Below are 13974 nucleotides of genomic sequence, written 5' to 3'. Positions count from 1 at the left end.
CTCAAAGGACGGAGACAAACGAGCTTTCTTTAGCAGCCCGGCCCCATCCTCACGGCTCTCCCCACCGCCCTCCCGCAGCCATTCGTCCGTGCCGATCCCTAGCCTGGAGGCGAGCAGAGCACCCCATTGGGAGCTCCACACGGACCGGCCACCATCCACCCGCTCCCCACCGCTTCTCCTTTCGCCCTCCGCGGCATCCCCGCCTCCCGAGGCCTCCCGAGGCACGGCCCGCCCCTTCCTCCGCGCCGCGCCCGCAGCCGCGATCGGGGAGCCGGGAGCCGGGAGCCGGAGCGCGGCTCCGCCATGCCGGTGGGTGCGGGGCCCCGGGGCCTCTGCGGGGCCGGGGACGTGGCGGGGCGGCGGGGCAGGGAGGGCGCTGCCCGGGAGCGGCCCGGGGCTCCCCCGACCCTCGCAGTCCCCGAGGTTCCCTGAACTTCCGGGGCTCCTTCAGCCCCCAGGGCTCTCCCATTCCCCGAGGCTCCTGCAGTCCCCGAGGCTCTCCCAGACCCCCAGGGCTCCTCCAGGCTCTGGGGCTCCCCCAAACCCCCCGACTCTCCCAGTCCTCGAGGCTCCCCCAGCCCTCAGAGTTCCCCCTGTCCTCGATGCTCCCCTAGTTCCCCAGGGCTCCCCCAGCCCTCCAGAGCTTCCTCAGATCCTGCAGCTCCCCCAAACTCCAAGGCTCCCCCAGTCCCGAACGCCCCTAAACCCCCAAGGTCCCCCACATCCTGGAGCTCCCCCAAACTCTAAGGCTCCCCCAGCCCTCCAAAGCTTCCCCAGATCCTGCAGCTCCTCAAAACTCTAAGGCTCCCCCAGCCCCCCAAGGTTCCCCCACATCCTGCAGCTCCCCCAGCCCCCCAAGGTCCCCCAGCCTCCCAAAGGCTCCCCCAGTCCCAAACTCCCCCAAACCCCAGGCCACCCCCAACCGCCAAGGCTCGGGTACAGAAGGGCAGCATTGATGGGACGGACTCTCCTTCCCCCTGCCTGCACACTTCCCCGAAGCACCCAGGGCCTTTGGGAAATTAATCTGAAGAAAATGGCAATTACACTGAAAAAAAAACCCTAATGGGAAACTCCACCTCAGGCTCCTTCCTGGGTGAAAGATCCCAAGAGGGTTTTAGCTTCACAGTTGGCAGGGGGCTCAGGGTGGTTCTGAATAGAAGGAAATATGGGTTGCAGGTAAGAAATGCACAATAGTTTTACTTTTCTTTTTAAATGAAAGTAAAAAGCACAAGCAAGAGAAGGAAATTAGGACCCATCTGGTGCCAAAGGTTGAAGGCAGTGGTTAGTTACAGGCAAACAGTGTTTTGTTGACCCAGTGTTGCTCACAAGTAGTGAAGATATCGCTGGGGCCCCAGAGGAGTGGAGGGATGAAAAAAACAGCACTAATGGTCCTTAAATTTCTGTTTTGCTTTTATTTTTATTATGTTGGGGACCAGAAGCCTTGTAGACGCAAGAAAAATAGGATGGGGAAGCACTGAAAACCTCGCAGACTTAAGCCAGGACAGCGAGATTTGCTTCTCCTTGGGTCCCCTGGACAGGCTGAGTAAGTCCAGCAGAGGCATGGAGATGGCCATTTGTGCTGACTCAATAGCCACACGATCTCCAAAGGCCCCTCAGGATTTTGCTGTGGGGGACAGCACAAGGAACCGTGGGGAGGAGTACCAAGAGTTCTCAGTTTTGCTGAGGATCCCTTAGTGGTGTGTGTATGGACCTTTTCACTTGGGAGGTTTTGGACCTCCCCAAGGAAAAAGGCAGGTGCAGAGTGCTCATGGTGCATTTCCAGCTGGGCTCTCCCTGACCCCTGGACTGCCTCTTTTCTTTCCAGAAACACGAGTTCTTTGTGGACATGACCTGTGAGGGCTGTTCCAATGCAGTCACCCGTGTCCTGCACAGGCTGGGAGGTGAGTCAGTGCTGGCTGTGGGACAGCTCTGGGGCAGTGCCCTGGGGTCCTCCATCCTCAAGGATAACACTGTGGGTGAAAGCTGAAAGTTGGAGACTTGTCCTTGCTCTGCTCTGAGGCTGCTCCTTAGCTGGTAACAAGTCACTGGTTGTTTGCAGGTCCGTGACCCTTGGAGAAGTGTCAAGGGAGGAAGGAGCTGCCATGGCTGCAGGTGGCTCTGAGTCACCAGGGCCTCACCCTGAGCCCTCTGGGAAGGACACTGGCAGACCCCTGCTCAGAGTGCCAGAGGGAAGGGAGGTGAATGTCCTGCCTGGCCTTGTTTCCAAGGAGGCCTGGGCTGTCTGTGGTGCTTCCCCAGATGTGTCATCAGCAGTCACAGGGAAGAGCTGCTGAGCAGAGCCTTTGGTGGTTGTCTGTGTAGCCTATTTTTAATACCATCTGGAAATTATAAAAAATTATAACCCATGTCTTCTGTTTGCTAGCATTTCCAAGAGAGAAGGATCTGGCCTGCACTCACCAGTTGTGAAGACCTGCTCCCCTCTGAGGGAGAACAGCTTCCAGCCACCTAGGCAAAGGCCTTGCAACTTCTTCCAGACCCCATTACCAGGCTGTGACAATTCCATTTTGTGTGTGGTTATCAGCACACCTCCATCACTCCTCAACAGGCTGGCCAGTGTCAGCCTCATGTGATGATGAGGCATAGCTCTCAAAGCTGATATATACCTACAGGTTTTGTGAAAATATATAACTGGATAGAGACTGCATGTCCAGTTCCTCTCACTGGGATGACAGTGGCTCACCTTTATTAGGCACTGGAAAATCCACATGGTAAAATATCTTTTCCCTTCTTTTACTTCCAGCTGTTAGGTGGTACTACCAGTTTAGGCATCTTGTCCTGAGCCTTTCCTAACCCTGTTCACTCTAAACCAGAGCACAGACTGAGCTGGATGGAATTTTTAGTGGCTGGTTTGAACTCAGCTTACCCTGGTTCCTGCATGAGTGATTGTGTTGATCCAAGGTGGGGTGAGCAGATTAAAGCAGTTGAGAGACTGTGGTGCCTGATGTGGAGCTAAAGCAGATTTAACTTCCTCATACCACTGCTGGCAGGACAGCAGATTGATTTTGCTGGCTGGTGGTTGTATCAGTGTGCTGGCAGGAGATAAATGTCCATTTGACTGATGCCCTGGGGAGCACAGATGTGTGAAGGTGAGCTTCCCCTGTGCTTACACCATTTGGCTGCTTCTAACTCTGCAAAATGTTTTTCCTCATAGGTGTCAACTTTGATATTGACCTGCCTAACAAGAAGGTGTACATTGACTCAGAGCACAACGTTGACACCCTGTTGGAAACCCTCAAGAAGACTGGAAAGAATGCTTCCTACCTTGGGGAGAAGTCTGCACAGTAGCCTTGCCTGGTGTGAGGAGCTAGGTATATACCAGCTGTACCCAGTGTGGAAGAGAGGCATCTGAGCTTTTTCCAGCTCTCCCAGTAAAAAAAAAAAAAAAAAAAAAAAAAAAAAAAAAAAAAAAAAAAAAAGTCTTCCTGGAAAGCACAAATTTAAAAAGACCTGCAGGTCCAGCTTCAGCAAACCTCTCATGTCAGAGAAGCAGCTGGAGCACACACAGGGACCCCTTAGCTATTCTGCACAGCCTGTGTGATGCCAGCCTTGGCCGTAGTGGAGAGGTAGAACACAGTCTCTGTGCCATTCCCAGATGAACCTAGAGTTTGCCAGAGCATATTGTGCATGAAAACAAATCCCAAACACACTTAACAGCTGGCCAGAGAGAGTGGTGCACCTCAGCAACAGCAGGGAGGGTGATGGGACACAAAGAGCCCTTTGGGTGTGAGATGCCGTGGGCTGGCTCTTAGCACAAGGACCTCCAACAGCTGATTTTCCTGACAAGGCTTTTAATCCTCCACTACACTTAAGGATGGAAAAACAGCAGCTCCCTGGTACTCTTCTGGATGTAAAATGTTTGGTTTCAGAACAGCTCCCAGTACACACATTCCCTGGCCAACTGTCTACTCCAGTCACAACCTGATGGTTGCAGCCTGTCAATTTTCCCAGAATTCCAGCATTATGAAGACATGTACAAAACTCTGCTGACTGTAAAATATATTAGCAGACAAGGTTCAATTTCAGTGAAAAGAATAAAGTGGGAGAGGGCTGCCCACTCACTGCATGTATCATTCTTTAGTGTGCAAAATTATTAAATGGCTAAGAATTTGTTTCTGTCAGTGCAGCTTTTTGATGCAGTGACATTTTTTTTAATGGTCTAGCTGGATCATCACAAATACCCAGCACAGATGCACTGAAACCAGTTCATGCTGATTTAATTCCCAGTCAGTAAATTAAATCAGGGATTTATACCAGCAGGAATTAAATTGATACAAGAAAGAGCTGAGCTGATAGTGATGTGTGTGCAATAGATCTGCATTGCTTAATAGGCTGACAACAGATTTAAAATCTGCAGTTTTGTATCATTTGAGCAAGCTCTCTGTGCTTCTTAGAAATTGTTTAAAACCATAACTGTAATCAAATAACAACCCCACTTCAACAGAGGGAGGCTGATCTGAATTGATCAGTGCCTTAAATAGTTTTCAGTGTATTTCAGTTTCCTGGTATTGACTGCAAGGGCTGTTACAGCTTGCAGGGACTTGTGGACTATGTGTCTGCAGAATTTAACTATTACAGCAAAGTCAGTCTCAAATAAGGGGGATGTGTCTCTTTTCCTGGCCCAGTTTTCCCATTTCTTTCCTTATATGACATCAAGGCAGCTGGTGAGTCAGTTCAGCCAGTTCAGCTGGCCAGCGTGGCAGGACATTTCTCTGGATGCCTTTGTTTTCCTGCTGCATTTTAACTGAAGCTCTTTGACTTGTCCAAGGATCTTCAGACCCAAAACAAAGGAGAGTAGGGGGCTGGACTGCCCTTGCAAGATCACTTCAGCAGTCAGGCTGAAAATCCACTAAATTTAAATTGTGCACACCACATAGGGAATGTTTTTAGGGGCCCATCTGTAAAAGGAGGGAGGGAAGTTGCAAATCCTTGGCTCTGCTGGATACATTTCCTTTGGCCCTCTTCCTGCTTGACCGGCAGAGGGCATCTCTGTATAACATTATCTGCTCTGGGCCTTGCTGTTCTTTCCACTTAATTTTTTTCTTTCTTTATTTATGTATTTGTTTTGCAGGAACTCAATCATGACTTCAGCAAAAAGATGGCTTAACTGTCTGCATGTGTCCCAGCTTGCTGTGTCATTCGACCTTTGCCAGATGTTGGAAAGCAGAGGGCTGGCAGGAGGAGACAGCTGAGCCTTGGGCTCCAGAAGTGAGAGGTCTGGGGGAGGTTGTGTGGTGTTTCTAGTCCCACAGTAAATCAAGGCACTGCTTTTAACTTTCGTTGCGTGTCTGTGTGTCCTGTGTGTCTTTGTACTGCTTTGAGTGGTTTTCTGTGAAAGAGGCAGCTTTTAGGGATGGAAAACTCCCCTCTCCATGCAAGACAGGTCTCCCAGGAAATTGAACCTATCCTTAGAAGCTGACTCAAACCTCTGCTTGAGGGACACATCTCAGGAGAACTGTGCTTGAATGTCACTTAGGTTCAGGGAATCTGCATCCTGCAAGTTGTTTTTCCATCACAAAACAAACAAACAAACTTTCCATTTGGTATGCAAGTGCTGGGAAGAAGGGACTTGAGCAGCCCCTGTAAGTCAAGGATAACCAAGTGTCTTTTGAGCTCGATGTGGCCTTGAGGCACAAGTGTGCAAAGAGAATGCCTGAGCTGATGAGAAACACAGAAGGGATGGAGGAAGGAGAAGGGTGTGGGCATATCCAAGGTCTCTTATTTCCTGGCCCAGTGACCAGCCTTCTGGACTGTACTGCTGCTTTCATTTAATTCCGGTTTTCCGCCCAGTGGAGGGATTGCATGTGTGTGTCCCAGTCTGCTGTCTGGTTTCACATGGGGGATGTCTCCCACACCTACCAGTCACATGGGGCTTGTTCTACAGAGAGGAAAAGCAACTTAAGTTTGGGGGAAAAGCTTACTCTATATTTCAAAGATTTTTTGCAACTAATTTAGATTAACTTTGACACAATTTCAATTTATTCTTTTTCAGAGTAGTTTACTGCTTCAAAGTTCTTCTTTACCTTTGATCCAAGCATGATTAATTGCTGTAGATGGACTTGCAGGGGGCTGGAGAAGCACTTCAAGGAATGTGTTGCAGACACTTTTTATTACTGTTTAAATTAAGGGAAGCTAAAGGCTGCAAGTGTAACATCATTGCTTTATTTTCTTGCCTTAAAGTCTCCCAGTTTGGCGGGAGGTTTCCAGAGCCAGGACCCAGAACCAGGACCTATTTTTGCTTCGTGTCCGTGCACTCAGAGGCCCTGTGTGACCCCTCCAGGCTCCTGGGGAGTGAGTGAATCCCTTTCCCTAGACTGCCCTTGCTGCCCTGAGCTGGTGTTTGCCAATCTCAGTTATTATTTATTGCTTTCATCTTCCTCCCAGGCTTGGCCAGTGCCCAGCCAGAGGCAGTGGCTCAGCTCTGGTGGCTGGGGGAGGATGTGTGCTGGCAGCCTGGCGAGGAGCTGGATGGCACAGTGGCCTTGGAGCCAGCAGTCCTGGTGGCACTTGCTGTCTGCCAGGCTGTCAGGGGGCAGGGGCAGTGTGGTGCCCACACAGGACAGCTCCCACTCCATCTTGCTGAAACCAGGCTGCTCGTCCTTGGTGCCTGGGGTGCTGCTTATGCTGCCCTGGCTGCTCTGCTCCGGGTAAAGCCTGTTATCTCTGAGGCAGACAAGGAAAGGTTTCTAACCACAGCCAGCCAGGAGGTTCATGCAGATACCTGAAGCTCCAGCACCCATCTGCAGGGCTGCGATCTCCCAGCTCTCCCCTCCATTGTTCAGTGTGGGCAGAGGGCAGATTCTGCTTTAAGCTCTGGCCTGTTGAGTACTGACACTCTGTGACAGTCCTCACTCTGGCGTGTGGGCTGCATTTGGGCTGAATACAGCTGGGATGGTTGAGTCTGAGCAGAGCTGCAGGCCTGTAGGGTGGCTGCCTGAGAGGTTATGGCAAAGCTTTGGGAGAAAAAACAACTTCATAGACTAAAAGAATGAGAGAGTCACTACCTAAGCAGAGTTTCCTTGTTCCACCACTGCCCAACTGCAACATCTTCATTTATCATGTTAGCCTGAACTTGACTGCATCTCATGGAGAGGGACCCTGACAAGCCCACACAGATAACATCACCACACTATTTTCCACTGGAAACAATATGCCAGACACTGAGACTGTGAGGCTGTTTTCAGACAAGGAAATGCTCAGTTTGCAATGCAAACAGGAAAGGGTGGCACTTGGAAAAGGAGCTTTCCTATACCACAGACACCCAGACGGTGCAGGACATCCCAGTGACCTGCTGGAAGAGCGACGTGTCAGCAGGATGAGCAGCTGGGCAGGTCCATGGTTCATTGCCATCCATGAATGTGTCGTCCCAGCTGCAGGGAGACTTCACTGCTGGTCTCTTTTTTTCTTTTTGTTTAATTTCTTCACTTCTGGTTTCTTCAGAAGGGTCTCAGCCCAGCTCCAGCTGAACTGTGAGAATCCACAAACTGCCTCTAGCTGCTGCGCCAGTAAGAACTGGGCAAACCCTGAGGAGCTGGCTCTAAAAGTTCTTTTGTTTCCCCTGCCTCAAAATGATCTTTTCCCCTGACCCCCCTCCACAGTGTTTCCAGCAGACAGCATTTGCTTTTCTCACCCATCTCTGTGTGTTTGCAGCGTTGCTGCTGTACTTCTGGGTGTCATTTTTCACCCAGTGTTACCTTCCTCTGCATTTTAAACAAAAATATAATTTAGGTGGAAAAGTCTACAGCCTCCAAAGCCCAGTCTTTTATCCACAAAAGAAAAGCTGTGGTTATCACAGGGCTGCCTTAAGCACCACTGGCTTTTGGGCACTTTCTAATTACCTGATGACAGGCAGGGGATGATTTTAGCCAAAGGAGCAGTTGTACGCAGTCGAACCACCCAGTAAATGAGAGAATTTCCAAAATAGCACCACGGGCTGCAGAAAGCAGGCAAAGGACAGGAGATCCCCCCACAGTGCCTGCAAGTGGTGATTCCTGGTGGCTTGGAGTTGTAAATTGCTGGGAAATTTCAGGGTGGGAAAGAAGGGTTCGGTTTGCAACAATCTCAGGAATTTCACGGGCGTGGCTGTCTGGGTGTTAAGACCCGTGTTACATGGTTCCATGGGGGATTCATTACCAAAAGATGGGGATTTTCTCGTCTTACTGTGCTTTTAAATGTTTGCTGTAAGCAAGAGCCCAGCCCAGGCTTCCACCCTCTCTTGCCTGCGTGTTCCCAGCCCAGTGGCAGAGCTGGGAGGTGATGAGCACTGTGAGTGATGGGCTGGTGGCAGGATCATACCCCCACACTTTTGGGGTCAACATCAGCAACATTGCCCTGGGCAGCTGCTCTTTGAGCTAAAGCTGTGCACATGGACCTGGAGGTTGCCCTGGGCTGGGTGTTCAAAGTCAAAAGCATCACCTGAAGTGGTCCCTCAGAAGGTCTCCAAACTGGCTGGATACTTGGTGGTCTCTCTGAGCTAAATGTGCTGGTCTTGAATCTTTTCAATAAGGTCTGCAAAGACCCAACCTACCTCAGCTGGGCTGAGGCCCCTCTGTGCTGGGTGATTCGCAGAACTGTCCCAATGCAGCACTGACACACAGAGCAACATCAAAGGCCTGGCTGGTTCCCAGCTCCCCTGTTGATACATGCCGATTCCCTGAGTGATTATCACAGGCAGCTTTCCACATTGCAGCTTCCAAAGCAGCAAAACACACGAGGACCTAACAGACTCCCCCTCCAAAACAGGAAAACACACAGGGTTCTGACAGACTCCCCCGCCAAGACTGTGGCAGCATAAATAGAAAAAAAAAACCCCAACAAATCAAACAAACAAAAAACAGACTTAATTAAGGACTTCAAGAGCAGGAAATGTGCACACGTGTGCTTGCCAGAGCACAAATATTTTCTTTTGGAGCTGCTTTCTCCAAGGGTTCAGTAAGGTGATGGAGGCTGGGTTACAGAGCAAGGGTAGCAAATAGTTCCCAGCCCCTCCGGAAGGCAGTGGCCACAGGGCACTGCTGTTCTGCATCCTTCCCCATGCTCCAGCCTTTGGCTTTGGGCTCCCACAGTATATACTGAAGCTATTCAACCATTTGGCTAAAAGCAGATGGGGAGGGAGAGAAAACAAAGTCAAACGAGAGGGAGAAAGGCAGCTTTTGTGCAGCCTCTGTTTGCAAAGGACAGCCTAAGCCCCTTTTGGACTAAGGTTTAATTTATTGGGCTCTGGAGAGCCGAGGTTCACAGCCCCACAGCTGCTGCAGGCAGTGGCACATTGGGGCAGAGGCAGGGAAGGGGTGGGAGCCAGCTCTGGTAAGTGAGCAGCTCCCTCAGAGGGGCTGTGGGATGCACAGGACACGATGTGAGGACCCTGGCTGCTCTGGGGGAAGTAGAGCTGCCCTCTCTTCTCTAAAAGGGCCTGTCCAAGTCCCCTGAAGGGATGAGGGAAACTGGTCTGCATAGATGGGAGCCTTCAGCCTGGCCCTTCCTGCTATTGTCCCTCTGCTCATGATGTCTGTTCCTGAGCACCTCCCAAAGCACTGCTGGGTGCTGCAGAGCTGGCTTCACATTTTCTCTTCACCACTCCACACTAGTGGGTTGCTGTCACTGGGGCAAGACACAGCCAGAGGATACATCTTGCAGCATTTCAGACTTTTCCACAATTCCCAGCTGGCATGAAATTCCCAAGGCAAGACCATCTCTCTCGGCCCATCTGCGACCTGCTCACCTATTTTCAACAGATGGCTGAGAAAATGTTAAAACAACAAACACAACTCATCCCCTTGTAAATGAAAGGAGATGCCTGAATGGAGCAGGAATCTACTGTGTGCAAGTACCCTCCTGCTCCATCTCAGTTGTGCAATTTCCCCCCCTCCGATGCTTCTGCTGGGCTGTGGGCAGAGCTTGGCCCAAAGAAACCAATGTCAGCAGGGTGCACAATGCCTGGCAATGACAACAGGGGCCTCGAGCTTAATCTGTTGTGCACGGCTTCAAAAAGCCCTATCCCACACAGCTATTGTCAGGGTGATCCCATCAATTGCATCATCAGTCTGCCTGGGACACGGGGCTGTCTCCAGGGCCCAGGGTGGGGGTGCCTGGGGAGCAGCTCTGGTGTCCCTGGGGCTGTCCCAGGGTCTATGGACAAGCCACAGTGCAGGCTTGTGCTGTGCTGCTCTACAAATAGAGCCTAAGTTCCTTTGGCTTTTCCCTTGCCTTTGTCAGCTGGTTGTTATTATTATTATTATTATTATTATTATTATTATTATTATTATTATTATTATTATTATTGTATTATTATTTTATTATCCCCACAAAGACATGGGACAAAGGGTCTCCCTTTGGTGGAGAAAACTCTGACACCAGCATTTGCATCTCTATTTCCCTGTGTTTTTTTCCTTCTCCTGCATCTGTCCAGTGTTCCATGCTTGTGCCCTCCCAGGAGCAGCCAGAAATGCAGGCAGCTTGGTGGGAACGATCCAATTTCCAGGGCAACTGGGACGGGACTGAGTCCAGAGTGTCCTCGGCTCACAGAGCCGCTCTTATTTCTCCACAGTTTCCTCTCCGTTTGCTTTCTTAATTCAGCCTGTCCTTTGCCAAGGAAGAGGCCAAAAAAGCAGAGATGTGGCACATCCAGAGTCCTCCCAGCTGGCTTTACAACTACTGGGGGATTTTTAGCTTTCCAGTTTCAGGAGCAGCCCTCCAAGCTTGCCTTGCCCTGAGGTCAAAATGTGTCAAAGCATGGTCAAAGCAAGAGCATTGGAAGGCAGGAGGCCAGCTCTGGCTCTAAAGTCTCTGTGCTGAGCTTCTCACCAAGGGTCCATGTGCTGAAGACACAGATATGTATCCCCAGGTATGAATCATCATCCTTTGCCACTGGTGCTGGTCACCTCTGCTATGAACAGCTGAAGATACAAATTCTCGTGTGTCCAGAAGAAGTTCAGAAATCAACTCAGCAAAGTGTCTCCAACCCCCTCCTGCCATACCCTTGCTTTCCTTCCCCCTGGCAGAGAACTGCTCACAATTTCTCCAAACAGGGTCTCAGCATGCCAGTGGGATGGCATGGGCTCAGCTGCACCCCAGGTCTTGCAACAGGCCAACAAACCTTCCCTGTGGGCCACCCGGAGATCCAGTGAACAGCAGGAGCTGCACTCGGGATCGATGCTGAAGAGCCACTGTGAGGCAAAGGGAGCTGGGCATGAACTGCTCTTTGCCATGGAAAACAATAGACCCAACCCAATGCTAGAGGGTTTTAAAATTCATCCCTGGAGCAGGATAATGCTGAAAACCTCCAGCTGTTATTTCCAGATTTGCAACCCCAACAGAGGAGCGGCCAATTCCTGCCACAGCAGCAAACTTGTTTGTGTGTCTGCATAAAACTGACAGCTCCCCACGCTGGCATTGTCCCCCTGTCCCCAGCTGTCTCAGCCTCACAACATGTGGGGAGCAGGAGGGAAAGTTCCCTGTCCCAGCTGCGGTGGGCCCTCCCTGGGTTGCAGGGCAGACCTCGCTTCTGGGGTGGGGGCCAGCAGCTGGACCAGGCTGGGACCACGCTCCAGATGTGGCCCTTGGTAGGTGCAAAAAGAGGAGCCAAGAGATGAGATCTCACTCCTCCCTTCATTTCTTCCACAGCCCCCAAAAACTCAGGGAGAGGGATGAACTTTCTGATTCCACTGGAAATGGTTGAACACAGAGAGATTTGGGGAGGGGTCAGAGAAAGAGGTGTCACTTCTCGCTCACCTTTTCACTTTCCATCCAGAAGCAGCACAGATTCCCTTGGTAGCACTCACTATTTCTAATGTCTTGGAGAAAAACCAGCACGAATGTCCCAGCCTTGAGAGAGATGGCATCAATGTCAGGCCGGGCACATCTCAGGCAGTGAGGACCTCTGTTCTTGGGGTTTCAGTGGATAATTTTTAAAGGTCCCTTCCAATCCAAACTCTTGTATGGTTCTGGGATTCTCCAGAGTTGCCTGGGAGAGAGGAGCAGGAAAGGAACCCTTGGGCACAGGCAGGAGCCAAGCTCCCTCAGCAGCTGCCCAGATGCCCTCTCTGTCCACAGCTTCATCAGCCTCTGTGTGCATTAGGGAAGGAACAGAGGAACATCCCCACAGCAAGTTTGGTGCCTGGATCCTGCTGGGTGGCCTTCAATAATCCAAAAGCACAGTGTGGTCTCCCTCCTGTTTTGCAGCTGAGTACCTCCAGAGGGGCCCGGACAATTCCCTGCACCACTCCACTCATTGAGAAAGCTGCTGTTTCCATAATTTCCCAGTTCCCACCTTTTACCCCTAAGTTAACAACAGAATATTTTGAATGTTCATGCATTAAAAATCCACTCCATTAATCCTGATAGTAAATCCTGGGCAATCTTGCTCCCTGGGGTGACATGGGCAGGCACAGGAGAGAGATTGCAGTGGGTACCTGTGGGCATGTCTGAAGTTTAGGAACTGGGGGGTGACATCACCAGTGCTTGTCTCATCTCTGAAATTTTCCAGTTAGTCTTTGCAGATGCCTGATACAATTAATGTTCATTAGCAGTCTCACAGCAGCATCACACAGGAGAGAGTCCAGTGTTCTCTCCCACATTTCAGGAAGGATGTCTTCTCTCTGCTTTTCCCATAAAATAGAAGCTTAAAGGGGACTTTCCAATTCTGATAGGGTTTTTTAAACTGTGATTTTGGTCCCTCCCTCTCTTTAAACAGCTGCTGATAACATATGCAGGGCATATGGCTGGGGAAGCACTGCTAATTTTAGCAGCAGCTCCTGAGGGAGGGACCCTGCTCTGGCCAGGCACAGGATGGAAAGTCACAGCGTTTGCTCAGGGCCCCACATGACCTCGCTATTTTGGGGCTGCCCACGTCCCACCTTGCCCCAAGCCCACAGACACAGAGTGGCATCAGCCCCGAGCCTTCCCACAGCCCAGCTACTGCTGCCACAGCACCACTGCTGCCAAACCCCGCCAGCGGGGATGGTGGTTTGCTGAAGGGAAGTAAACAAGATTCAGGGCTAAATTGAGATCCCCACCACTCACACACTGAAGCAGTGATGGACGAGGTATTTTCTGCCTTCATATGTCTGCTGTATTTTCATCCACCTAAGGGGGTTGTGTCCTCTGGGGTTTCCTTTACTCCCTGATCAGTGAAATTCCATCAAGCTCCACACAGATGGTGAGAATGATTCCTCCACTGGCTGGCCCTTGCAAGGGCCTATACACGGCCTTAAAGATCTGAATTGCTCAAGGTAAGAAGATTTTAAGGAACTTGAACTCCCCAGAGTAAAATCCACACTGCACAGGGGAGCTTAGAGAGGTTCAAAAGTGCACAGGAGATGATTTGAAAGGAGCCAGCAAGCAGAGATGGTGTGGAGGTCAGTGCTTGCACTTGGTGTTAGCCTGGAATGGCCATGCTTGTAAGTCACAGTCACCAGCTGCCAAAATCCCAGAGTGGCTCCCAACACTACCCCTACCAGCCCTGCCTGCCTGACCCTAGAGCCCTTCACATGGCTCCTGCATGGCAGGATGGCTCAGGCTCACAAAATATCCTGCCCCAAAATCTTGTTGAAAAATATTTCTTTCTGTCTCCCCTCATATCTTCTTTGCCAGCTTCTAAGGCTGCCTGTGACCGGCTATAGTGGTGTAACCTCAGTGGGCAACCAAGCATCAACACTTTTCCCTCTGTACCCAATCTTCCCAAACGCATGTTGCCAAAACCAATCCAATTTTGCCTGCTCTGAGGGACACCCTGTTTATGGAGCCTCCTGCATCCGGCAGCCTGGCTCAGCTGTCTGGTAGCTCTCAAGCCAGGGCTTGTTCTGAAGCGAGCTCAGCGGGAGCAGAAGGTGGCAGAGCAATGGACAGAAAAATGTGGATTCTCAGGGCGGATCGGTGCAGGCTCAGCCGGGGGTGGCCCAAGCACCTGAGGCGTCTCCAGCACCGTGTCCTGCCTGGATGCAGCCACAGCTCCGGCAC

General features: G+C 51.0%; 1 protein-coding gene across 1 annotated transcript; it reads left to right on the top strand.

Annotated features, from left to right (window-relative positions):
- The first annotated feature begins 248 nt into the window (after positions 1 to 248).
- On the top strand, positions 249 to 5297 carry ATOX1 (antioxidant 1 copper chaperone). Its single transcript, XM_038150630.1, has 4 exons — positions 249 to 309; positions 1826 to 1901; positions 3173 to 3329; positions 5090 to 5297. The coding sequence occupies exons 1-3, from the start codon at positions 304 to 306 to the stop codon at positions 3304 to 3306; spliced, it is 216 nt and encodes a 71-aa protein (XP_038006558.1). The 5' UTR covers positions 249 to 303; the 3' UTR covers positions 3307 to 3329; positions 5090 to 5297.
- The last annotated feature ends 8677 nt before the right edge of the window (positions 5298 to 13974 follow it).

Source organism: Motacilla alba, chromosome 13 (assembly GCF_015832195.1).
Source record: "Motacilla alba alba isolate MOTALB_02 chromosome 13, Motacilla_alba_V1.0_pri, whole genome shotgun sequence".
NCBI classification, from domain to species: domain Eukaryota; kingdom Metazoa; phylum Chordata; class Aves; order Passeriformes; family Motacillidae; genus Motacilla; species Motacilla alba.
Note: the sequence above shows the minus strand (reverse complement) of the source record. Positions and strands in the feature narration are given on the sequence as shown.